Source organism: Tachypleus tridentatus, chromosome 3 (assembly GCF_004210375.1).
Source record: "Tachypleus tridentatus isolate NWPU-2018 chromosome 3, ASM421037v1, whole genome shotgun sequence".
Taxonomy (NCBI): domain Eukaryota; kingdom Metazoa; phylum Arthropoda; class Merostomata; order Xiphosura; family Limulidae; genus Tachypleus; species Tachypleus tridentatus.
The window spans coordinates 48,030,510-48,057,584 of record NC_134827.1 but is presented as its reverse complement, the minus strand read 5'-3'; the positions used below and the strand labels follow the sequence as shown (position 1 = coordinate 48,057,584).

The window sequence follows — 27,075 nt, the reverse complement described above, 5'->3', positions numbered from 1 at the left end:
ATTATCATTTACTGCCACTAGATGGCACTAAAATCAAGTGTATAAAATCAACTTTAAGATAAGGCTCAGAAATAGAACGATGACGGTTATTTGATGACGTGAACCCCACTTTTAGAACATAAAGTTTGAAGATAGGCTTAACGAGTGATTAATGAAACGTTGTATGTTGATAAAAAAACGTCTGTATTATTTACATTGACAAATGGATACTAAAGTACCCATGAGACTATAAATAGTATGATCGGACATCTTGTTCTCAACGTTTGGACAACACGCCTTCTTCAGGAAATTAATATAGACGAAACGCTGGGAACAAAAGTCCAGTCATAACATTCACAGTATCCGTGTTACTTTACCCACAATAAAGGACATCTTATTTAAAACGGTCTATTATTACAACCAACACTTGTGAGTATGACCAACATTTCAAAAAACATAGGTTATGGTGTTTATAACCAAAAATAAATATTTTGTTTGTTTTGAATTTCTCTCAAAACTACACGAGGCCTATCTACGCTCGCTGTCCCTAATTTAGCAGTGTAAGACAAGAAGGAAGGCAGCGAGTCATCACCACCCACCGCCAACTCTTGGGCTACCCTATAACCAATGAATAGTGGGATTGATAGTAATGTTATTACGCCCTCAGGGCTGAAAGGGCGAGCATATTTGGTGTGAAGGGGATTCGAAGCCGCTACCCTCGGATTACCAGTCGAGTGCGTTAACCACGTGGCTATGCTGGGCCGAATAAATATTAAAATATGAATGTCAGTTATCTTGTGATGGACGTTATCTGGTTCAAGATAAAGGTCAGCTAGGTGTGAGTTGAATCTTGTAATGGCAATTGATGATGAATACAGCATTCGTAGTTTCATTCATGCATTATTAACAATGTCTGTCATTCCGGACAACAATAACTCTGGTCTAGTAGCGTGTATTCCAGGAAATGACGTCAGTTCGTATACTTACCCTCTTCCTTTGTCTGCACAGCTAGTTTCCGACTAGGGTTACCACGTCCTAATGAGTTTTCAGCGACGACTTCGAAAATGTAGTTTGTCAGAGGAGACAAGCCATGAACGGTGGTTGTGGTTTTGATGCTGGGAATCGACTTGGTTTTGGTTTCAGTTTCACCATCTGCTCAATAATAAACACAATCCGGTGTATGATTGATTAATTACTATTTCAATGTGTGTACATATATATATATGTATTCATAATGCAACAGGAAGGACGTGTTTGACACAGTAGGAGACATAAAACGTAACACAACAGTTAGCTCACCTGTTTGTTTTCTGTACATCAACAAGTAACCTGTTATGGGCAAGTTTCCGCTATAGGGCTGATCCCAAGAAACCCTAACAGAACGACTGTCAACATCTTCAGTTCTCAGGTTATGAATAGGGTGTGGTTTCTCTGTAAAACCAAGACAGATCCATTAATAACAGTAACAGTAAACCAGACTGACTTCAAACGAACAATCAAATTACCGTACGTTTACATATTTCCTAAGGGGAACAGATGAAAGTTTGTATTAAGAAGGATTTCGTTACTACATTATAAAGATCGTTTGTCTGAAGAAGGATTGAGTAACCACATTATAAAAAGGGTTGTCTAAAGAAGGAATTAGTTACTACATTATAATGATGGTTTGTCTGAAGAAGGATTTAGTTACTACATTATAAAAATTGTTTGTCTAAAAAACTTAGTTACTACATTATCAAAATTGTTTGTCTGAAGAAGGACTTAGTCACTACTTTATAAAGGTGGTTTGTCTAAAGGACTTAGTTACTACATTATAAAGATGGTTTCTCTGAAGAAGATTGAGTGACTACATTATTAAGATGGGTTGTCTGATGAAGGATTTAGTTACTACATTATAAAGATGGTTTGTCTCAAGAAGGATTGAGTGACTACATTATAAAGACGGTTTGTGAAAGGATTTAGTTACAACATTATAAAGATGGTTTGCCTAAAGGTCTTAGTTACTACATTATAAAGATGGTTTGTGAAAGGAGTTAGTTACTGCAATATAAAGATGGTATGTCTAAAAAGTTAGTTACTACATTATAAACATTGTTTGTCTGAATAAGTATTTATTTACTAAATTATAAAGATGGTTTGTCTGAAGAAGGATGTAGTTACTACATTATAAAGATCGTTTGTCTGAAGAATGATTTAGTGACTACATTATAAAGATGGTTTGTCTAAAGGACTTAGTCACTATTTTATAAAGATGGTTTCTCTGAAGGATTTAGTTAATACATTATAAAGATCGTTTGTCTGAATAAGTACTTATTTACTAAATTATAAAGACGGTTTGTCTGAAGAAAGATTTAGTTACTACATTATAAAGATGGCTTGTTTGAAGAAGGACTTAGTTACTGCATTATAAAGATGGTTTGTCTGAAGAAAGATTTAGTTACTACATTATAAAGATGGCTTGTTTGAAGAAGGACTTAGTTACTGCATTATAAAGATGGTTTGTCTGAAGAAAGATTTAGTTACTACATTATAAAGATGGCTTGTTTGAAGAAGGACTTAGTTACTGCATTATAAAGATGGTTTGTCTGAAGAAAGATTTAGTTACTGCATTATAAAGATGGCTTGTTTGAAGAAGGACTTAGTTACTGCATTATAAAGATGGTTTGTTTGAAGAAGGACTTAGTTACTGCATTATAAAGATGGTTTGTCTGAAGAAGGATTTATTTACTACATTATAAAGATGGCTTGTCTGAAGAAGGATTTAGTTACTACATTATAAAGATGGCTTGTCTGAAGGATTTAGTTACTACATTATAAAGATGGTTTGTGTGAAGAAGGATTGAGTGACTACATTATAAAGATGGCTTGTATGAAGGATTTAGTTACTACATTATAAAGATGGCTTGTCTGAAGAAGAACTTATTTACTACATTATAACGATGGCTTGTCTGAAGAAGGATTTAGTTACTACATTATAAAGATGGCTTGTCTGAAGAAGAACTTATTTACTACATTATAACGATGGCTTGTCTGAAGAAGGATTTAGTTACTACATTATAACGATGGCTTGTCTGAAGAAGGATTTAGTTACTACATTATAAAGATGGCTTGTCTGAAGAAGAACTTATTTACTACATTATAAAGATGGCTTGTCTGAAGAAGGATTTAGTTACTACATTATAAAGATGGCTTGTCTGAAGAAGGACTTATTTACTACATTATAAAGATGGCTTGTCTGAAGAAGGACTTATTTACTACATTATAAAGATGGCTTGTCTGAAGAAGGACTTAGTTACTACATTATAAAGATGGTTTGTGAAAGGATTCAGTCACTACATTATAAAGTGGTTTGTCTAAAGGACTTAGTTACTACATTATAAGGATGACTTGTCTGAAGAAGGACTTAGTTACTACATTATAAAGATGGCTTGTCTGAAGAAGGACTTAGTTACTGCATTATAAAGATGGTTTGTCTAAAGGACTTAGTTACTACATTATAAAGATGGCTTGTCTGAAGAAGGACTTAGTTACTACATTACTAGCTATTTAGTAATTCACAGAAACTGGTCTTCACTCGGCAAGACTGAACGTGTAGTAGTTATTCACAGAAACTGGTCTTCACTCGGCAAGACTGAATGTGTAGTAGTTATTCACAGAAACTGGTCTTCACTCAGCAAGACTGAACTTGTAGTAGTTATTCACAGAAACTGGTCTTCACTCAGCAAGACTGAACTTGTAGTAGTTATTCACAGAAACTGGTTATCACTCGGCAAGACTGAACTTGTAGTAGTTATTCACAGAAACTGGTCTTCACTCAGCAAGACTAAACTTGTAGTAGTTATTCACAGAACTGGTCTTCACTCGGCAAGACTGAACTTGTAGTAGTTATTCACAGAAACTGGTCTTCACTCAGCAAGACTGAACGTGTAGTAGTTATTCACAGAAACTGGTCTTCACTCGGCAAGACTAAACTTGTAGTAGTTATTCAGAGAAACTGGTCTTCACTCAGCAAGACTGAACTTGTAGTAGTTATTCACAGAAACTGGTCATCACTCAGCAAGACTGAACTTGTAGTAGTTATTCACAGAAACTGGTCATCACTCAGCAAGACTGAACCTGTAGTAGTTATTCACAGAAACTGGTCATCACTCAGCAAGACTGAACTTGTAGTAGTTATTCACAGAAATTGGTCATCACTCAGCAAGACTGAACTTGTAGTAGTTATTCACAGAAACTGGTCATCACTCAGCAAGACTGAACCTGTAGTAGTTATTCACAGAAACTGGTCTTCACTCAGCAAGACTGAACTTGTAGTAGTTATTCACAGAAACTGGTCATCACTCAGCAAGACTGAACTTGTAGTAGTTATTCACAGAAACTGGTCATCACTTAGCAAGACTGAACCTGTAGTAGTTATTCACAGAAACTGGTCTTCACTCAGCAAGACTGAACTTGTAGTAGTTATTCACAGAAACTGGTCTTCACTCAGCAAGACTGAACTTGTAGTAGTTATTCACAGAAACTGGTCTTCACTCAGCAAGACTGAATGTGTAGTAGTTATTCACAGAAATTGGTCATCACTCAGCAAGACTGAACTTGTAGTAGTTATTCACAGAAACTGGTCATCACTCAGCAAGACTGAACCTGTAGTAGTTATTCACAGAAACTGGTCTTCACTCAGCAAGACTGAACTTGTAGTAGTTATTCACAGAAACTGGTCATCACTCAGCAAGACTGAACTTGTAGTAGTTATTCACAGAAACTGGTCATCACTCAGCAAGACTGAACCTGTAGTAGTTATTCACAGAAACTGGTCATCACTCAGCAAGACTGAACTTGTAGTAGTTATTCACAGAAATTGGTCATCACTCAGCAAGACTGAACCTGTAGTAGTTATTCACAGAAACTGGTCATCACTCAGCAAGACTGAACTTGTAGTAGTTATTCACAGAAACTGGTCATCACTCAACAAGACTGAACTTGTAGCTATTTATTTATCCAAATTTAATGTATTAGGGAACTATGGGTGTAGCTAACTGATGGAGGCCATCTCTTATCTGATATAAAACATGGTATATATTTAATGTAACCTTGTAAGTGATTGTGAACTATGGGTGTAGCTAACTGATGGAGGCCATCTCTTATCTGATATAAAACATGGTGTATATTTAATGTAACCTTGTAAGTGCTTGTGAACTATGGGTGTAGCTAACTGATGGAGGCCATCTCTTATCTGATATAAAACATGGTGTATATTTAATGTAATCTTGTAAGTGATTGTGAACTATGGGTGTAGCTAACTGATGGAGGCCATCTCTTATCTGATATAAAACATGGTATATATTTAATGTAACCTTATAAGTGATTGTGAACTATGGGTGTAGCTAACTGATGGAGGCCATCTCTTATCTGATATAAAACATGATATATATTTAATGTAACCTTGTAAGTGATTGTTGACATTTTAAAAGACAATATTTGTTTGTTGGTTTATAAGTAAACACTAGCTACAAAACAGGCTATATGTGCCCTGCCTACCACGGGTAACAAAACATGGTTTCTAGTATTGTAATCCACAGAAATTCCGCTATGCCATTAAGGGAGTTGTAAAAAGAAATATGCCATTAGGTAATGCATTGTCACCCCCTCCAACATCCAGATTTAACTGAGTGTGACGGGTTTAGTTTCAAGCAGGTTTCACTATGAAAACGAAGCTGTCTTTACCTTGTGTTTTATACTGACGTTTGTGAAATGCCCCGCTTTGATTGAGGGTAAATAACTTGTTAACGACAACTTACATAGTCAGATAATTCTCAAATAAAGCACAATACCTTGAACAAGTACTTGGAAGTTGGACTTGTCTGTTCCATGAGCATTGGACGCTATGCACGAGAACAAAGATGAGTCTTGGCGGTCACTGAAGAGAATCTTCAAGATAGATATAATTCTATAATCTGTCATCTCTGTGACTTCTGAGTACCTGTGTGTAGTGATATATGATTAGTGCGACATATTTAGGTCATAAACTGGACAACTGGATAGATATAATTCTATAATCTGTCATCTCTGTGACTTCTGAGTACCTGTGTGTAGTGATATATGATTAGTGCGACATATTTAGGTCATAAACTGGACAACTGGATAGATATAATTCTATAATCTGTCATCTCTGTGACTTCTGAGTACCTGTGTGTAGTGATATATGATTAGTGTGACATATTTAGGTCATAAACTGGACAACTGGATAGATATAATTCTATAATCTGTCATCTCTGTGACTTCTGAGTACCTGTGTGTAGTGATATATGATTAGTGCGACATATTTAGGTCATAAACTGGACAACTGGGGTTACCTCTGTTTAACCTAAACTAGACAACTGGTGTTACCTCTGTTTAAACTGAACTAGATAAGTTGTGTTATCTTTGTTTAAACTGAACTGGATTCACTTGTATCAAAATTATTCCCCTAGCTTGTGAATACTGATACCAACATTGTGTCATACATACTGTCCCTGGACAGGGAATGGAGACAGAGGTACATAAAGACACAAACCATAAACAGCAACTCTTGAAACCTACTGTTGGATATCCATCTTGCTTGGTAACCAATGAGGTGTTTTAGCCCCGTTTATTCAGGGATTTTCACCATGTAGATAAAGTCATCCTAAAGTAACCCTGAAAATCTCAGATGTACACCTTGTCTGGAGACTTTCTGGGAATATTTAAGCCAACTCGAGTACAACTATCAAGCTTGCTAGTTCCAGAACTGTGAAAGGATTTAGTTGGATGCACATGTATTTACAGTAAGCTACAAACTGAATTATTATAGAGTATGTGGTACCTTTACTGTCATATGAAACTGGTTAAACAAAGCACTGTTGGGAGAAAATATTGTTAAGGTATTACTTGTTTATTTATATACATAACATAGATGACAACAAGATACAAATATTTTAAAATAACACCAACCTGGACTTGTGTCTCTCTATGGTGAGGGGCTGTCTATCTTTGTGCCACTTAATGACCACAGGTCTCTCACCAAAAGCTTCACATGTTAAATTTACAGATGCCCCCTTCCTTACTGTGATGGATTGGAACTCTGTTGCCACATGTGCAGGGACTATAAGGTAAAGTGAAAAGTCAATGACACTAAAATTTACATTTGCTAAAAAGAATAAAAGTTGACTCACATTTTCAAACTGACAACCTGTTATTAACATGTTAAACTTGTTAACAGGTTAAAGTAAACAGTGAATCTTTTACTAGAAATTAAAATATATATATATGAGTAAACAGTGCAAAGTTAACAGTGGATCCATTACTAGAAGTTACAACAGACATATATATATATATATATATATATCAGTAAACAGTGTTAACAGTTAATCTATTAGTGTATATATATATATATATATCAGTAAACAGTGTTAACAGCTAATCTATTAGTGTGTATATATATATATATCAGTAAACAGTGTTAACAGCTAATCTATTAGTGTATATATATATATTAGTAAACAGTGTTAACAGTTAATCTATTAGTGTGTATATATATATCAGTAAACAGTGTTAACAGTTAATCTATTAGTGTATATATATATATATATCAGTAAACAGTGTTAACAGCTAATCTATTAGTGTATATATATATATTAGTAAACAGTGTTAACAGTTAATCTATTAGTGTGTATATATATATCAGTAAACAGTGTTAACAGTTAATCTATTAGTGTATATATATATATCAGTAAACAGTGTTAACAGTTAATCTATTAGTGTATATATATATATATCAGTAAACAGTGTTAACAGCTAATCTATTAGTGTATATATATATATATATATATCAGTAAACAGTGTTAACAGTTAATCTATTAGTGTATATATATATATATATATTAGTAAACAGTGTTAACAGTTAATCTATTAGTGTATATATATATATATATCAGTAAACAGTGTTAACAGTTAATCTATTAGTGTATATATATATCAGTAAACAGTGTTAACAATTAATCTATTAGTGTACATATATATCAGTAAAGGGTGCTGACTAATCGCCTTCCCTTTAGTTCTACACTGCTAAGTTAGGGATAGCTCGTGTAGTTTTGTGTGAAACTGAGACAAAGCTAGTTACCGTGAACTTCAAGCTGTATTACAACACTAAGACTTGGTGTTATTCCGTTGTTTGCTTGACACATAAAGCTTCCAGAATCCCCCACGGCTACTTCTCTCAATACTAGGGATCCATTTTCAAGGATCTGTATGTGAGGGTTACTGATTACTGTCCTAAACGATCCTGAAGTACCTATTCAGAGAAAATCAACATGAAACATCGATTATGGAGAAAACATCTCAAGTGTACAGACAAAAACAAATACAAGTAACTTATAACGTGACGAGAAGAAGGAATGACAAAAAAAATCGAACACAAAAAACGTAAAAGGCTGAACGTTTTGGGATTACTGAAACTTCTTGTATAGAACCAATAAAAAGTGTAGTCGTCTATTCTAAAGCGCGCAAGCCTCTGGATCTTTTCAAGTCTATAAGTGATAATGCGGAAATTGACGACTTACGTCATTGTTCAATGTTCCATATTTTGAACACATTACATATATATAATATAATATAATATAATATTACATATAAATCGCAGTATATAATACTACGGTTTAAAAAGTTGAAAACTGTGTTAACATTGTACGAATTAAGAATATTCATTTTGTTTTATAGTTTAGTGATGGAATATTATGCTATATGTTATGGATCGTACTAGCTAATTATAGTTTATCTCAATGTTCGACATAATCTAACGAGTCTTGTTATGAAGTAATTCCAATAATTATTACTGAAAAAGGAACTTAAGAGACTCACAAATGGTAAAGATATCTTACGAGAAGTTTAGAAAGTATTCAACCAATGGACATATTTAGGTCAGAACTTCCTACCCTACAGGGACTTAATGGTATGTCAGGGAAGAAGGTAAGTATATGTTAGATGGTGCTGACATCTATCGGGTAAAGTGATCTCTATATCGGGTAAAAATGACTAAAAAAAGTTCAAAGTTTCTTCACATTTACAGTACAACATAGGCTTTACAAACTGTTTGAAACACCAAATTCCATCTTTAATAAAACTAACGTTCTAGTGTAACGACTGATCGATTCGCAGGTATTAGTTCATCTGTAGACAACGTTTCATATTTATAGTTTTGTTTGTTTCGGATGTTATGTTCAACTACTCGTCTCTATTTTTAACCGATAGATTTAAAAAGAAGGCACCTAACCAAAAGTACTTCCCGCCAATCTTTGTACTACACTGATCAAATTACCAGATTTGACTGTCACTCTTATAACAAATCTACGATCCCAACGAGCGCAGCGCGATTTTGCAGCGTAATTTTGTGAACCGTGTACCATCGCATTCAAATTTAAGCACGTGTACCTGTCGGTTAATCCTGGATCAACGTTAACAGGAAGTTAGAATGTAAGTTAATAATGCGTGAAAAAATTATCACATTAGGCCTAAAATCTATCCAACAAACGTTTTAAGGTGTTACTAGCCTTGTTTTTTCTTCCACCTGATTTGAGGGCTGGGGAATCCTCCGGCCTGACAGTCAATGGTTACTGTTTCTCCTTTGACTGCTGATTGGTCGGTTGGTTGAATTTTCCAAAATGGTGGAACTAGAAAACAATAGTTATATGAGAAAGTTCCAAGTCAACTATTTAATTTTCAACAAGAGTGTTTCACATAATAAAAGTAAGCGTACTTACGGGCGACACCTACTAAGTAATGAGACACATCTGATTGGACAGCGAGAAATGCCGAAAAACAGTTCTCATAAAGTCACGTTTAGGATCACTTAACCGTTAAGAAAGTTATTCATAATAAATGAAATGTAAAAGTTGCTACTGTAAACAACGAAAACATTTACCATTAACAACTGAACATAACCACTGTAAACATTTACAATTAACAACTAAACAAAGAACACAGCTAATCTGAACTTGTGTTGAACAGGTGGTACCATTCACGACCATTGTGGCTGTGTATTGGACAGTGGCCACGGAATTACTTGCTACACAGGTATAGTTCCCGCTGTGTTTGAAATGGGCCGATTGGAACACCAGAGTGGAGGTAAAATCGTTCAACATCTCCACTGTGACACCTTCGGGCTGTAAAGGTTCCCCGTCTTTTAACCAGGTTAGAGAGATGGGAGGGTCTCCTGCCACCACGGCGCAGAACACAACGCTTCTCATGCCCTCCTCCAGGTCCTCCGAGAAACGAAATGGGTCAATCTTCGGTGGAACTAGGGAAATAATGGATCTAACTTTATACCTCATCGAAAGTGTTTGCAAGTTATTAATACAGAATATCAGTTAACGTTAGTAATGTCTGCCACTAAAAAACAACAGAATAATACACAACCATATGCACGTGACCACGCTACGTTTCGACCTTCTATTTTGAGCTTTATCAAACATGAGAATAAAACGATAACTAGGCACATTAGAAGTGAAATAAAAACAGCATAAAGTTACTTTATCTACAAACGTTATCTGTGGAGATGAAAAAATGAAATTAAACTTATTTATTTTTAAATAATCATTCTATTTATATGGCAAGTTATTAGAAAAGTCATTTTATAGTTAAAGTTGCTTCAAAATATATTATAAGTGTTGAGGAACTGTATTGTACTTAAAACATCATAATGTGATAAGCCTAACTATCTGCATCAGAAAAACCAACAGTTAAACTCGCATTTTTAACAGCAGTCACAATATTCAAGTTAATGCCGAAAAGTTAAAACTTGTATTTTGTGAAAACAATTTATTTTAACAGTAGTAAAAGTTCGTTTTTATAATGATACTTTGATTAACGCCACTAAAGTTTTCTTAATTATAAAATGTCGAGTATTGAACACATAAAACAATTATAGATACTGATATAACAAATCACCGTTATATTTGAAATAACGAGTACAACAAATTTAACTCTCAATTAGGCCTAAATATATTTACTCTGACGTTTGCAAAACGATTCTTCAAAACTAATATAAAAAGTTGTTAAGGAAATAACCTATATTTCCAAGACTATTATTTCCAATGACTTACCAATGACTTCAACAATTAGATCATTCTTATCTGTCTGCCCTTTATCGTTTTCTGCAAAGCAACGGTAAACACCCTCATCACCTTTCCTGTTGATGTTTTTCACCACTAGGGTTCCATTATTGAACACTTTTTGACGGTGATTTTGAGGGAGTTTACGGCCATCTGTGTGTATAAATATATATTATGTGTTAGAAATAATTAATTTCAAATAGAAGGAAAATAAAAAAGTTCATTATTTTGAAAATGTCCTTTAAGTAACGGACCCGAGAAAAAAGAAACAAAAAGACGGACAGCAGACGAAAATAACAAATAAACGGTCACTAGAAGAAATTAACAAATAAACGGATCATAGAATAAGGAATTCTTGAATGTTGAAACCGATTTCCTTTCTTGTGCGCAGAAGCAGGTCTGGAAGACCGGGGTGTAGTTACACCAACATTTTATCACAAGTAATTGTAGAGCTTTTTAAGCTTTAACATAACAAATTGTTTTTCGGAGACTATGTAAATAGATAGACTTACAATAGTTACGTATGAGTAAACTACATGTGTAATCTACTAGTGTACATGCTTGTGGTTGCTTATTGCTATGGTGAGTTTAAGTGACAGTAAACACCTATTATCGATAATTATAAAGAGATACTTGTAATTGATTAATTTCAATAAATTATAGTAAAACTAGTATAAAATCCAATCTCAGAGCATTTCTATTTACAGATTTTCGTGGGTGGCCTCCTAACACTAACACGTGTTCCACTGAGTGGCTTGACCAAAGTTACTTTTTTCTACACCTGAATTTTACAACAAATAGTTTTTCAAATTATTTTTTTGTTTTGTTTTCTATTTCCGGTAAATTTTACTCATTTTGCATTAATTCGCGAGAGAAGAAAAACTATTCTATTGGTAAAATGAATTTATTGAATTATAATAAATTGTTTTTCAGGTATTGTCCAATCAATTTTCACGTTTTGACACGAGCGTGCGTGTTCTCACATGCAAACTGAGTGGGATCTGAAATTACACTCCGAGATCATATATGTTGTTAATGCATTCACAGCGGAACTAGTTAGATTATGGTGCTGATTTAAAGCAGTTGATTGTTAATTGATTAAATTCATTGTGGATTCGTAAGTCCTCATGATATAACGTATCGTATAGCAGTATATAAGGGATTTATAAAGCTTAACAGCTTATTTGTCGTAACACCAACCAGCAGCTACTGAAGAAAAGACGATTTTCGCACACAAAATGAAAACGCTCAATTCTTTACGATAAACACAGAGGGCGCTTTACAATAAACTCATAGTGTTTTTAATATTAAGGTCCTTAAACTAACAAGAGGGAATGCTCAATAGCTGCGGCACTTGAAATTGTTTTAGGCAGGATTAGAGTAAATTAATCCATGAATCTCTCCCCCCCCTATTTTTATTAGCCACAATGCGATATTCTTATTCATTAGCATCTCCAATAGGCTACCTCAAATTGAAATTATTTTAGACAGGATTAAAGAACATTAATCTAGGGCCCGGCATGGCCAGATGGTTAAGGTACTCGACTCGTAATCCGAGGGTCGCGGGGTAGCATCCCTGTCTTACCAAAGATACTCGCCCTTTCAGCCGTGGGGGCTTTATAATGGTACGGTCAATCCCTCTATTCGTTGGTAAAAGAGTAGCCCAAGTGGTGACGACTAGTTGCCTTCCCTCTAGTCTTACTCTGCTAAATTAGGGACGGCTGGTACAGGTAGCCCTAGATACTTTGCGCGAAATTTAAAACAAACAAACATTAACATATCGAGAAGGTTTAACCTCTGGAGTTTAAAACTCTAATTAGTTATAAAATAAGTCAAAAGGTGACGGAGATACGAAATAAAAGTTCGTGCTTGAAAAACTCAAAGCCATTCTATGAGCCTCGGCTGAAAACAATGCTATATTAAAGTAAAACCAAGGTATGTTATTCAAATAAAAACATAAGTATTTTGGGAATGTAATCAGAATCTATTTTTAAAGTAAGTTTAAGAGCTGCTTGTTTGAGAAAAACGGGAACTCATTTACAAAGTAAACATAACGACCAATTTTCAATGAAAATAAAAGTTTTGGGGAATATTTTAAGTAACATAAAAGAAAATATAAAAAGGTTGTTATTTGTTGTTTTGTATTAAGCACAAAACTACACAATGGGCTATCTGCGCTCTGCCCACCAGGGGTATCGAAACCCGGTTTTTAGCGTTGTAAATCTGCAGATAATATTAAAGGAAAAACAAGTTAGTCTCTGAATTAAACTGTTGTCTGTAAAGTAAGAACTGGGTCTGTCTTTAAGCAAACTCAAGGTTTGTTTGTTTTTTCAACAGAATTGTTTTGTTAAATAAGAAACAGGAGTTACCTTTAAAGTAAACGTAGGAGTTGTTTTATATGTAAATATGTCCCCTGAGGTTAAACTCAGCGAGTGTCATAATAAATAAACTTAGTATTCGGAAAACTGTTTAATCTCGAGCTTTAAGTTCAATTCAATTTACGCTTGGATCACGTGTGTTACTGGATTATACCGGTTTTGGTAAACTTCACTCATCTGCAATAACCCTAAACACAAGTTAACCAAAGTTTTGTCGTACAAAATATTGATCTTTGTGGAAAGAGCTGGTTCCTACAATACAAGCCGTTGATTATTTAATTAAACATTTTAAAAATACAGAGCAACAGTTTAAGAACTTTTTAATGAACGTTTCGGATTTGCATATATTCCATTTTCAGTAAATCTATGAAAATAACCAGTTTGACAATATATGAAGAATACACAGTAGATATACATAATATATATGTTTATAATATATAACTTATATTATTATAATTATTAATATAAAAATGCAGTTAACAGTGTCAGGAAATTACGAAACGGTCCATTGAAAAGAGTTTTGTTTGTTTTGAATTTCGCGCAAAGCTACATGAGGGCTATCTACGCTAACCATCCCTAATTTAGCAGTATAAGACTTGAAGTAAGGCAGCTAGTCATCACCACCTACCGCCAACTCTTGGGCTACTCTTTTACCAACGAATAGTGGAATTTATCGTAACATAATAACGCCCATACGGCTGAAAGGGTGAGCATGTTTGGTGGGACGGGGATTCGAACCCGCGAATTAAAAAGAGAGAAATCTATTTTAATAAATCAAAGGGGGAAGAAAATGTTAATTTTGATTGAGGCTTCGGTGTTTTTTCTCATAATTTTCTTTTCTCAACAGTTTGTCATCATTGGATACATGTTTGAAAAGTATTCTATGTAAATGGGGTTCGATGACGTTTCGTGGTGACGTTTCGTAGTGAGAATACATAGAAGAATGAGGCAGTGTTTAAACTTTAAGTCCAGTTCTGTCAGATACTTTCGTACGTTTCAAGACGCGTATTTATAAGTGGCGAGAAGTCTTATCTATGTAGTTGGCCTTAAAGTTAACATGTGTACATTTAAATACGGTCCCTGAAGGTAAAATATGTTTAGTTCTAAAAACAGTAATTAATTAAAAATGATTTTAATCTAGGAGTTGATAGTGTGTTTATGCTTTTCTTATAGAAAAGCCATGGAGGGCTGTTTGCTGTGTTTTGATTTTAGCGTTGCAAATCCGCAGACTGACCGCTGTCCCAGCGGGGTGCAGGCGTTGAAGGATCTGATTACTTGAACAAAAATCCAAACTAGTAGCCCCCTGCTTTCTTCAAATTTCTCTTTCTCTCTTTGTAATAGAATGTTTCACAATTTACTAACACTATTACTTCTATTTTTACATTAATAATTTTACTGCAGCCTGTTCAATGTGTTATTTTCGTAGATTTGTGGAAGATGATATATATGTAATCCCGAAACGTTAATTAAAAATGTTTAAAATTCTAGTTGTGGCTTTACGAGACTTCGTTTTTCATCAAATGTATCAATTTGAAACAATTTATGGTGGATGTAATGTAAAAAACCAAAAGAAACAAGTATGTAATCTAACACAAAGTAAACTTATAAATATGAATAAGTAATATAACCATTTACTGCTAACCTTTCTCCCACGTGATGAATGTTAAAGGATAACCTCCAGCTGGACACTGGACAGTAAAGCTGTGGCTTGAAAGCACGGTCATGTTGGGCATTTTACGAACTACAGGTGGTCCAATAACGTTTAGTTTTCCCTGATGCAAGACCTTTCCAACTTCATTACTGGCTATGCACGTGAAGTACCCCCCATCTTCAGGTTTAATCATACTGATGTTGACGTGACTGACCACTTGATTGGATTGAGTGACGTAGTCTCCAACTCGAAAACGTAACAAGTTAGGAGGAGGAAAGCCATCAAGTTGCCACGTGACTTGTGGGAGAGGTGTACCGGTGGCGCTACATCTCAATGACACAGATGATCCTGGTTCCAGAGTACTTTCAGGAAAAACCTCTTCCAGAACTGGCTTTTCGTCTATAAGGAAGAAAAATAAAATACGACCAGTGGAGAATATAAGTAAAAGGCCTAACTAATGTAACGTCAAAGTGTCCCAAGTATTCTAAGTTTCTTTCAGTTACGTATAAATTATTTTGTTTAAAAACTAAAATTATATATATACGTTAACAAAGAACTACTTTACACTGAGGTGATCAGTAAGAAAGAATACATGAGTTTACCTGTAAGTAAAACCAAATACTTCAGTGGAGTATCGCAAATTACTTATTCATACATTTATTGTGAGTTGGCGAAGCTTTAACTACTATTTAGCTAAAACCCCTGAAGAACGTTTTAGCATACTTTAAAGCATCTCAGAAGTCGCGACAAAAATGTTGTCTTATATCTCAAACAAGAGCCTAAATATGGCCTGGTAACTAGAGGGTGCTCGACTCTCAGTCTGTGAGTCGCGAGCTCAAATCCTCTCACAGAACATGCTTGTCTTTTCAGATATTGGCTGTAAAATGTAAGGGTCAATTCTAATTTTCGTTGGTAAAAGGTCAGTCCTATAGTTGGCAGTTAGTGACGTAGATAATTAACAGTACAAACAACCGCTGGTAAGGTGGCTTTTTTTCTAGCATTATTAATAGAAGCTGTATGGAGCTGAATGGAAAATAAAACATCATATAAAGACGTGTACTGTCTGTATATATTTTATAACGTACAGTCTGTAGAAGTTTTACAGCATACAGTTTGTATATGTTTTACAACGTGCAGTTTGTACATATTTACAATTTACAGAGTACAAAAAGTCTTACAGTGTACAATATGGGTACGTTTTAAAACATACAAACTGTGAGTGTGTGGCGTACAGCCTGTGTAGACTTTACAAAGTGCAGTGTGTATAAGATTTCCTATGTATTATCTATATATGTTCTAAAGTCTGTATAGGTTTCACAACATGCAGTTTGTGAAAGTTTTCTGTTAAAAATATAGCAAGGAACAAAATGAATTGTACTGATTTCTGCTTTTTCTTTTCTTATCGGACTCATTGTCGTAAATTATAACTTTAAACAAAGAATTGTGTCATTAACGTTATAACTGGTTCTCATGTTCATCTTAATTTGGCTACGGAATCAGTAGAAATCTAAGATCCAGTGGTTGTATGTCAGATTGTGAGTTCTATTGTTAAAGTCTGCTGATGGTGTACTTGTATTTATTTAATAGCCCCCCAGTGTCTCAGCGGTATGTCTGCGGACTTACAACGCTAAAAACCGGGTTTCGATACCCGTGGTGGGCAGAGCACAGATAACCCATTGAGTGGCTTTGTGCTTAATTCAGAACAACAATAATTTATTTAATAAAACTGTATTCATATAATCATTAATTTTAACCAAACTGGAACTCTGTCCCCATATTTTTGTTTTTTACATGCTCTGGGTAAGGGTGATTGGATTAGTCGGTAATACAAATCACAATATCTCTCTTGACTTTCTCAAAGTTTTTGTCACTTGGAACTCATAGTTATTTCTTTCAAATTTATCATCTTCACGAAAAGAGTAAATTTATAAAAACTTTATCGAACTTAAATTATCGATTCATTTTAAAATGTAGGGTTTTGAATACTTTAAGTTCAATTAAAAATAATTTAAGCTTAATTAAAATTTTTCATGGAAAATCTGTTTTAAAAGGATGGCCCTTATTAAAACATTTTTTTCAAAATTCTAGTAATGTATTGGAAGTCAGTAAATATTTTAGGTATGAATTTACAGAAAAACATGTTATACACACAGACATACGCATAATATTTATAATTTTCTTTGGATTTTTTATAGGCGAAAAAGTACTGATAAATGAAAAATATAAGAATACAGATAACAATATGAATTTTTGATACTTAAAAAATGTTATTACATTTTCATCATTCATGGGAGATTTATGTTTTGAAGTCATGAATAATAAAAGTTATTTTTATCAAATTACTTGATATTATGATTTTTTTTATCCGGGACTTCCTCCAGCTATTCAAGAAATCTGAACTTGGTATTAAAGTCTCACAACTTTCGTTTTAGCGCTGTGTTGTGAGTGCAGTACAATTTGTGTTAAAAAGATGAAAAAAAATGCGAAGTTTGGTTTTATGTTTTGCTTTAAGGTTAGTTATTTTAGAACTTGGTGTTATATGTTTTAATTCTCTCTGTGTATATAAATGTTTTACTTTTTTAATTATCTTACTTTCTCTTTCTGTGTATAAGATTTTAAGAACTTTGCGTTTTTCGTTTTTAGGCTTAATTCTCTTTTTGTTAGGCCTATATCAGCAGTGTAGCGCTTGGTTCGCATTAGTTATAAATTGGTAGCTTGCTTTCAGTTAGGTATATAAATTAATTACCTGTAGACTATTAGGGGTCCAGAGAACCTTATTAGAAATATCAAGGATTCTGCTGGATTAAAATCTTCCAACACGAGTTGAGATTGGTATCTTGGGTTCGGTAACAATGACATCCGTAGGAGATAACTAGTAATACAACTAGTACACCGAGAAACTTACGTATTGTAACGAGGGTAGCTATGGTGTTTTGAAGAAGTTTATACTTAATTAACTTTAATCAGTAACTTTGTTGATGACACACAATCTATAGCACATAGATAGTGTGCACTTAGCCTCGAATATACTTTAATATCACCAATTTAATTCAGTGCAAAAGGAAAAATGAGGTTAACAAATAATTCAGACGTAAGGAGAAAATAACACCGTGTATCCAACACGAGATACACCTATTATTGTACTTTGAAGGATGGTTTGTTCTCTTATGAGAGTAAAGATAACCCAGTTTGTGTTATTGATATATATATATATTATCTTGACAAAAGGATATGAAATATGGTACAATGTACAATGTTCTACAAAATTTACCTTCCACATTAATAGAGGAAGTAATATTAATTGAATTAGCTGTAAAATAGGATAGAAACGCTCACCTGCGAGTAAGAGAGTTCCAGACGCTTGCGCAGAATCAAAACTGTTCTCAACAAAACACTGGTATACTCCAGTGTCTTGTTTTCTAACTGAACTGATAGAAAGGATGTTACTGTAGAGAATGTTGAATCTACCCTGAGAAACAAGGGGTCTCATATCCTTCATCCACGTAATCATCTGAACAGGATAACCCGATATTGAACAATTAAAGGTAACAGACTGACCAGTAATCACCTTTTGTTCAGCTGGGAAGACCTTTACCCTAAGATGTTCTATTGGAAAAAAATGTTACTTTAAAGTTGTACCTTTTTAATGGCTTAAAGTAGTGTTAGAGTTTACAAAAGGAAACTTGAAACACATTACAGAACATTGGTATAGGGTAGTGTTAGAGTTTATAAAAGGAAACTTGAAACACATTACAGAACATTGGTATAGGGTAGTGTTAGAGTTTATAAAAGGAAACTTGAAACACAGTATAGACATTGGTATGAGGTAGTGTTAGAGTTTATAAAAGGAAACTTGAAACACAGTATAGACATTGGTATGAGGTAGTGTTAGAGTTTATAAAAGGAAACTTGAAACACATTACAGAACATTGGTATAGGGTAGTGTTAGAGTTTATAAAAGGAAACTTGAAACACAATATAGAACATTGGTATAAGGTAGTGTTAGATTTTATAAAAGGAAACTTGAAACACAGTATAGACATTGGTATGAGGTAGTGTTAGAGTTTATAAAAGGAAACTTGAAACACATTACAGAACATTGGTATAGGGTAGTGTTAGAGTTTATAAAAGGAAACTTGAAACACATTACAGAACATTGGTATAGGGTAGTGTTAGAGTTTATAAAAGGAAACTTGAAACACAGTATAGACATTGGTATGAGGTAGTGTTAGAGTTTATAAAAGGAAACTTGAAACACAGTATAGACATTGGTATGAGGTAGTGTTAGAGTTTATAAAGGAAACTTGAAACACATTACAGAACATTGGTATAGGGTAGTGTTAGAGTTTATAAAAGGAAACTTGAAACACAATATAGAACATTGGTATAAGGTAGTGTTAGATTTTATAAAAGGAAACTTGAAACACAGTATAGACATTGGTATGAGGTAGTGTTAGAGTTTATAAAAGGAAACTTGAAACACAATGTAGAACATTGGCTATTTATTCGTGGAACATTGTTTATTTTTACCTTAGATTAGATAGGCTTAGAAGATTTTGTAAGAGTCAAAGTAGTTATGCCATTCTAAGCTTTCGTTTATTTACTTTCCAGAACTTAGTGATAGATATCTGGAAAGTTTAAATGCTAGTTTATATTTCTTCTTTTCGTTCTTGTAAATATGAATCTACATTTTGTCAGCTTATTATAATGTATGAGAAGGTCATATTTCCAAAACTTTGCTAAACCAATTGAAGTACATCAGAAATTCATTGTTAGCTTCTGAGGTCACAACGTCATGGATAAGCCTCCCTTAACTCCATTTTCAAGTGTTCAAAGTTCATACGGTAGGGTTAAAGGCCCGTCAGTGACGGAATAAAAATATCGGTATTGACAAACACAGTTAATTATCAAAGTAACTCACACGATGACACATGACATAATGCAATTAATATTTTACGAGATGTGTTAAATTAATAAGCTACAGTTGTTTTCTCAGGATAAGTTAGATTAATAGTCGTTTTTTCGAGATGTGTTAAACGAACATTTTACAGTTGTTGTAAATGAACAGTTTACCGTTTCCTCACGATATGTTACATTAACATTTTACGGGTGTTTTCTCGAGATGTGTTAAATCAGTAACACTGTGTAACAGAATTTTTACTTTTTCTTGTTCCTGGACAGAAAGTGTTATTTCCCAATTGCTTATGTCTAAAGTAAATATAAAAGACCTATTTGTCTCTTCAAACTTTGATTTTGTGACCTGGGAGCGTATAACGAAAACATGATGGGAGACTATGTTTGAGGGTTGATAGGTGAAAGTGATTTGCATTATAGTCGCAAATCTCGAAAAACTACTCACTTCTAAACATTTTTGTATAACTTCAGTATAAATACATGTAAATCTTGATTCATATGTTGTTTTATTCAGACCTTATGTAAACGAAAACGTGCAAATTTGCCCGTTTTTACATATAAAATAGGTTAATTTCTAAATTTCATTTTCCGGGTCACAAAAACAAAGTTTGAAGGGAATAATGGCCATTTTCTGTACTTTTACAACATAAGTAATTAAGAAACAACACATACTATCCAGGAACAAAATTTGTGTTACGTAGTGTAATTTACAGTTGTATTTTCCACAGTGCCTTTTGTGTGACTTACCGTACACAAGTAATTCAGTCTCGGCCTTGTCTGTTCCAACAGTATTATTAGCGAAACAAGTGTATTTTCCACTATACCGTACACCAGGTTCTCTCACCACAAGGCTACATCCAACAACTTCAAGATGAGGATCTCGACCGATGTATATTTGTCGTCCATTTTGGTTCTTGAACCAACTACAGGAAGGAATAGGGTAACCCTGGGCCACGCACGGCAGCAGGACCTTTCTGCCTCTAGGTGTCCGCACGTGTGTCTCCCTGTGAATGATTTTGGCAGGAATCACGTTCTGGGATTCTGAAACATTCGAGACCACTATCACATTTGAGCGGGTAACGTTCTAACAAGATATGACTGTAATGAGTCAATTTACGTAGCCTATAACACAAATCAGCTAATTTTGAACGTGGATTTCTCATGATATAAAAAGACTGTTTAGTGTAAATGTCATTAATTAATTTATGTGTATTTTATGATTGATTAATATAGTTCATAACAGTTAGAAGCAATTATTTTAAAGTGAATATTATGGCAAATTCAGTTACGTATGTAGTTAAGAGTCGTAAATTGTGTTTATAAGTAATTGATGTCGAGATTATAGAACGTCGCGTGAAATTTGTTGATGTCGAGGATATACAGCGAGTAGACGATTGAGTAATAAACATGTAAATAGTACGAAGTGATCTGGAAAAGCAGACAAACAGACAAAGACGAGAAACAAAGTAAGTGGTAACGTAAAAGAGATATTCAGATTGAAAAGAAAGGCCTAATGATTTATATAGACTTTATGGTTGATATTAAAGTGTTGAAACAGATTAAAAACAATTGTTTATTTCGTCAAAGAGAGTTCCAAAGAAATTGAGCCTGCCTGTATGAGGTTTGACAAAAACTGGTTGTTTATTAAAAGTAGGCCTGACAATTTTAGAAGTATAGGATACAATCGTAGTAACTTGACGAAACGTAAGTGAACCATATAGTGTTTATGTTAATCTACATGTAAAGAAGGTGCTTTTCGTACGTTTAAATAGTTTCGAATATACATATTATTTTCAGAACAAGTTGAATGAATGCTTGATGTTGACTATTGAATTTGTCACCAACAAGTCACAGGCACTTACTGTAATAGAATCTTAAGACATATTATTAAACCTACTTTCAAAATAGTGCTATTGTATATATGTAGTATTAATAACAATAAGTCTCATTATTTTATTACTATTTTTACTATTTTAATGTCTGGCTCAGTTTTTTATCTTAATTTTTTGATTAATAGAACTTATAGTTAATTTTAAAAATGTTAAGATCTGTTTAAGGAAAATGAGTGGTTGAATCTAATTACTATATGTTATTAGAGGTTTAATATATTATCAGGTTTACAATAATAAGCAGTTATGTCACTTCCTTAACGCTTTATCTAACTTATATAATGTGTTTTTACATATCGATGAAGTTTCAACCTTTAAAATATAAATAGTGTTAAACATTGTCCATCTTTAACGATGCATTATTAAAATAACTTAGGTTATTTCTTATTTTCTAGAATTTAAAAAATATAAAATTATAAATGTGCTGACGAAAATGTTAAACTAATTTCAGTTTCTGCGTTAAGTAACTTACGTTTAGTGGACTGGTTTTAACGAGGTTCATTCTATGTAAATAGTGTTTGTTCATACTTTGGAATTAATATAATCAAAGTTGGTATTCTGTGAAGGGTTACAATCTATCAATATTAAATTTTCAATTATTATCTTATACTTTGCATTAAATTAACATATTTGAAATTATGTCGTGTTTTGTTCTTATCCAATCAGAATTCATAATTATTTTAAAATCCTTTCGTCATTAGTGATTGTTAGTATATTATTGTGGTTCAACAATACAAAACAACGAAGTCCTTTGTAACTACACTAGTTTTATATCGTACATATATATATGCGTATAATAATTTAGCAGTGTTCTGTAATAATTGAATATTTTAAAAACAGTTTAAGGGTAAGAAAACGGTCAACCAATCTCTATATACCATAATCGTTCAGGAAACTTTAAACTATTATTTTGGTTTCGTTTTCAGACTCAGTTTTTAATATTAATATAAACTCAGTGGATTTCAGTTTTCTCTTGTTGGCTGCTCTCTGATATTATCAGGTTTTAACTTTACGTTTAATGTATCGAATGAGCAAATTAGTTCGTGTCTTATAGCCGTCTATAGCCCGATAACTCCCTTATTAAACAAAATATGGTTTTAGGTTACGCTACGTGTGTAGAACATTACAAGTCACTTTAATTGAACATATCAGTGAATAACTGTATTCTTATTATGTATACATGGTGTTAGGAAGATGTCAATATTAACAATCATACGTCACTTCTGGTTTGTTGCTAAGCTATCCAAGGTTTGCATCTTATGAATCAGTAACGGTTAAAGTGAAATACGAAACTATTTATGTTAAACATTGTTAACACATCCAACAGTGTCTTCTGTTTCAAAGTTACTGTTAGTCATGATACTTTAATATTTCGTTATTTTAGAAAAAAAATAACAACATTAACAATGAGTAGAAACTATGATACATTAACACGTTAATCTGTTGTTATGTTACAAAACATTAACAGTTAGTAGAAACTATGGTACATTAGTCTAACACGTTAATATTTTGTTATGTTACAAAAACATTAACAGTTAGTAGAAACTATGGTACATTAGTCTAACACGTTAACAATAAACATTAACAATCAGGTTAAATTTTATGGCATAAAAATGAAGTGTTAACATTGCTTTTTATTTGAGAAAGAATCGTTCGCTGTTACTGTATGCTTTTATATGTAATTTACATGTTAATATGTTTTATATTATACAAACCGTTAAAAAGTAGGGTATTCCCCGTTGCGTATGACTAAAGTGTTAATTGTGTTTCGTGTTTGGCAACATTTGTTAACATAAAGTGGTATCTGTAACAAGAACTATAACACTGTGTTTAATATGTTGTTTTAACCTATCTTTACCTATCAGCTAATAATTAACTTATGGATTACAGGTACTCTGAACTAGTACAGACAGGTGAAGATATCTGGTATTGGTTTGGCTTACCTGTAACTATACTTATGGATTGCAGATACTCTGAACTAGTACAGACAGGTGAAGATATCTGGTATTGGTTTGGCTTACCTGTAACTATACTTATGGATTACAGGTACTCTGAACTAGTGCAGACAGGTGAAGATATCTGGTATTGGTTTGGTTTACCTGTAACTATACTTATGGACTACAGGTACTCTGAACTAGTGCAGACAGGTGAAGATATCTGGTGTTGGTTTGGCTTACCTGTAACTATACTTATGGACTACAGATACTCTGAACTAGTGCAGACAGGTGAAGATATCTGGTATTGGTTTGGCTTACCTGTAACTATACTTATGGACTACAGATACTCTGAACTAGTGCAGACAGGTGAAGATACTCTGAACTAGTGCAGACAGGTGAAGATAGCTGGTGTTGGTTTGGCTTACCTGTAACTATACTTATGGACTACAGGTACTCTGAACTAGTACAGACAGGTGAAGATACTCTGAACTAGTACAGACAGGTGAAGATACTCTGAACTAGTACAGACAGGTGAAGATACTCTGAACTAATGCAGACAGGTGAAGGTACTCTGAACTAATGCAGACAGGTGAAGATACCCTGAACTAGTGCAGACAGGTGAAGATATCTGGTGTTGGTTTGGCTTACCTGTAACTATACTTATGGACTACAGGTACTCTGAACTAGTGCAGACAGGTGAAGATATCTGGTATTGGTTTGGCTTACCTGTAACTATACTTATGGACTACAGGTACTCTGAACTAGTGCAGACAGGTGAAGATATCTGGTGTTGGTTTGGCTTACCTGTAACTATACTTATGGACTACAGATACTCTGAACTAGTGCAGACAGGTGAAGATATCTGGTGTTGGTTTGGCTTACCTGTAACTATACTTATGGACTACAGGTACTCTGAACTAGTGCAGACAGGTGAAGATACTCTGAACTAGTGCAGACAGGTGAAGATATCTGGTGTTGGTTTGGCTTACCTGTAACTATACTTATGGACTACAGGTACTCTGAACTAGTGCAGACAGGTGAAGATATCTGGTGTTGGTTTGGCTTACCTGTAACTATACTTATGGACTACAGGTACTGTGAACTAGTGCAGACAGGTGAAGATATCTGGTGTTGGTTTGGCTTACCTGTAACTATACTTATGGACTACAGGTACTCTGAACTAGTGCAGACAGGTGAAGATATCTGGTGTTGGTTTGGCTTACCTGTAACTATACTTATGGACTACAGGTACTCTGAACTAGTGCAGACAGGTGAAGATATCTGGTGTTGGTTTGGCTTACCTGTAACTATACTTATGGACTACAGGTACTCTGAACTAGTGCAGACAGGTGAAGATATCTGGTGTTGGTTTGGCTTACCTGTAACTATACTTATGGACTACAGATACTCTGAACTAGTGCAGACAGGTGAAGATACTCTGAACTAGTGCAGACAGGTGAAGATACTCTGAACTAGTGCAGACAGGTGAAGATACTCTGAACTAATGCAGACAGGTGAAGATATCTGGTATTGGTTTGGCTTACCTGTAACTATACTTATGGACTACAGATACTCTGAACTAGTACAGACAGGTGAAGATATCTGGTGTTGGTTTGGCTTACCTGTAACTATACTTATGGACTACAGGTACTCTGAACTAGTGCAGACAGGTGAAGATATCTGAACTAGTGCAGACAGGTGAAGGTATCTGGTGTTGGTTTGGCTTACCTGTAACTATACTTATGGACTACAGGTACTCTGAACTAGTGCAGACAGGTGAAGATACTCTGAACTAGTGCAGACAGGTGAAGATACTCTGAACTAGTACAGACAGGTGAAGATATCTGGTGTTGGTTTGGCTTACCTGTAACTATACTTATGGACTACAGGTACTCTGAACTAGTGCAGACAGGTGAAGATACTCTGAACTAGTACAGACAGGTGAAGATATCTGGTGTTGGTTTGACTTACCTGTAACTATACTTATGGACTACAGATACTCTGAACTAGTGCAGACAGGTGAAGATACTCTGAACTAGTGCAGACAGGTGAAGATATCTGGTATTGGTTTGGCTTACCTGTAACTATACTTATGGACTACAGATACTCTGAACTAGTGCAGACAGGTGAAGATACTCTGAACTAGTACAGACAGGTGAAGATATCTGGTGTTGGTTTGACTTACCTGTAACTATACTTTTGGACTACAGATACTCTGAACTAGTGCAGACAGGTGAAGATACTCTGAACTAGTACAGACAGGTGAAGATATCTGGTGTTGGTTTGGCTTACCTGTAACTATACTTATGGACTACAGATACTCTGAACTAGTGCAGACAGGTGAAGATACTCTGAACTAGTACAGACAGGTGAAGATATCTGGTGTTGGTTTGACTTACCTGTAACTATACTTATGGACTACAGATACTCTGAACTAGTGCAGACAGGTGAAGATACTCTGAACTAGTACAGACAGGTGAAGATATCTGGTGTTGGTTTGACTTACCTGTAACTATACTTATGGACTACAGATACTCTGAACTAGTGCAGACAGGTGAAGATACTCTGAACTAGTGCAGACAGGTGAAGATATCTGGTGTTGGTTTGGCTTACCTGTAACTATACTTATGGACTACAGATACTCTGAACTAGTGCAGACAGGTGAAGATATCTGGTATTGGTTTGACTTACCTGTAACTATACTTATGGACTACAGGTACTCTGAACTAGTGCAGACAGGTGAAGATACTCTGAACTAGTGCAGACAGGTGAAGATACTCTGAACTAGTGCAGACAGGTGAAGATATCTGGTGTTGGTTTGACTTACCTGTAACTATACTTATGGACTACAGATACTCTGAACTAGTGCAGACAGGTGAAGATATCTGGTGTTGGTTTGGCTTACCTGTAACTATACTTATGGAGTACAGATACTCTGAACTAGTGCAGACAGGTGAAGATATCTGGTGTTGGTTTGACTTACCTGTAACTATACTTATGGACTACAGATACTCTGAACTAGTGCAGACAGGTGAAGATACTCTGAACTAGTACAGACAGGTGAAGATATCTGGTGTTGGTTTGGCTTACCTGTAACTATACTTATGGACTACAGATACTCTGAACTAGTACAGACAGGTGAAGATATCTGGTGTTGGTTTGACTTACCTGTAACTATACTTATGGACTACAGGTACTCTGAAC

The 27,075-nt window shown here is 34.4% G+C and overlaps 1 protein-coding gene across 2 annotated transcripts in view; it reads right to left on the bottom strand.

Annotated features, from left to right (window-relative positions):
• The window catches only part of LOC143246802 (cell adhesion molecule Dscam1-like), a 227,778-nt gene that overhangs the window by 77,033 nt on the left and 123,670 nt on the right, over positions 1-27,075 (bottom strand). Inside the window, exons 5-15 of one of the 2 annotated variants that reach the window (XM_076493961.1) lie at positions 20,793-21,086; positions 18,468-18,737; positions 15,123-15,530; positions 11,094-11,255; positions 10,007-10,288; positions 9,543-9,662; positions 8,117-8,287; positions 6,949-7,099; positions 5,811-5,959; positions 1,279-1,410; positions 967-1,131 (exon numbers count right to left, since the gene is read on the bottom strand). In XM_076493961.1, the coding sequence (XP_076350076.1) occupies positions 967-1,131; positions 1,279-1,410; positions 5,811-5,959; positions 6,949-7,099; positions 8,117-8,287; positions 9,543-9,662; positions 10,007-10,288; positions 11,094-11,255; positions 15,123-15,530; positions 18,468-18,737; positions 20,793-21,086 (2,304 nt within the window). The remainder of the gene's footprint in view (positions 1-966; positions 1,132-1,278; positions 1,411-5,810; positions 5,960-6,948; positions 7,100-8,116; positions 8,288-9,542; positions 9,663-10,006; positions 10,289-11,093; positions 11,256-15,122; positions 15,531-18,467; positions 18,738-20,792; positions 21,087-27,075) is intronic. The other variant, XM_076493962.1, reaches the window with a different exon arrangement.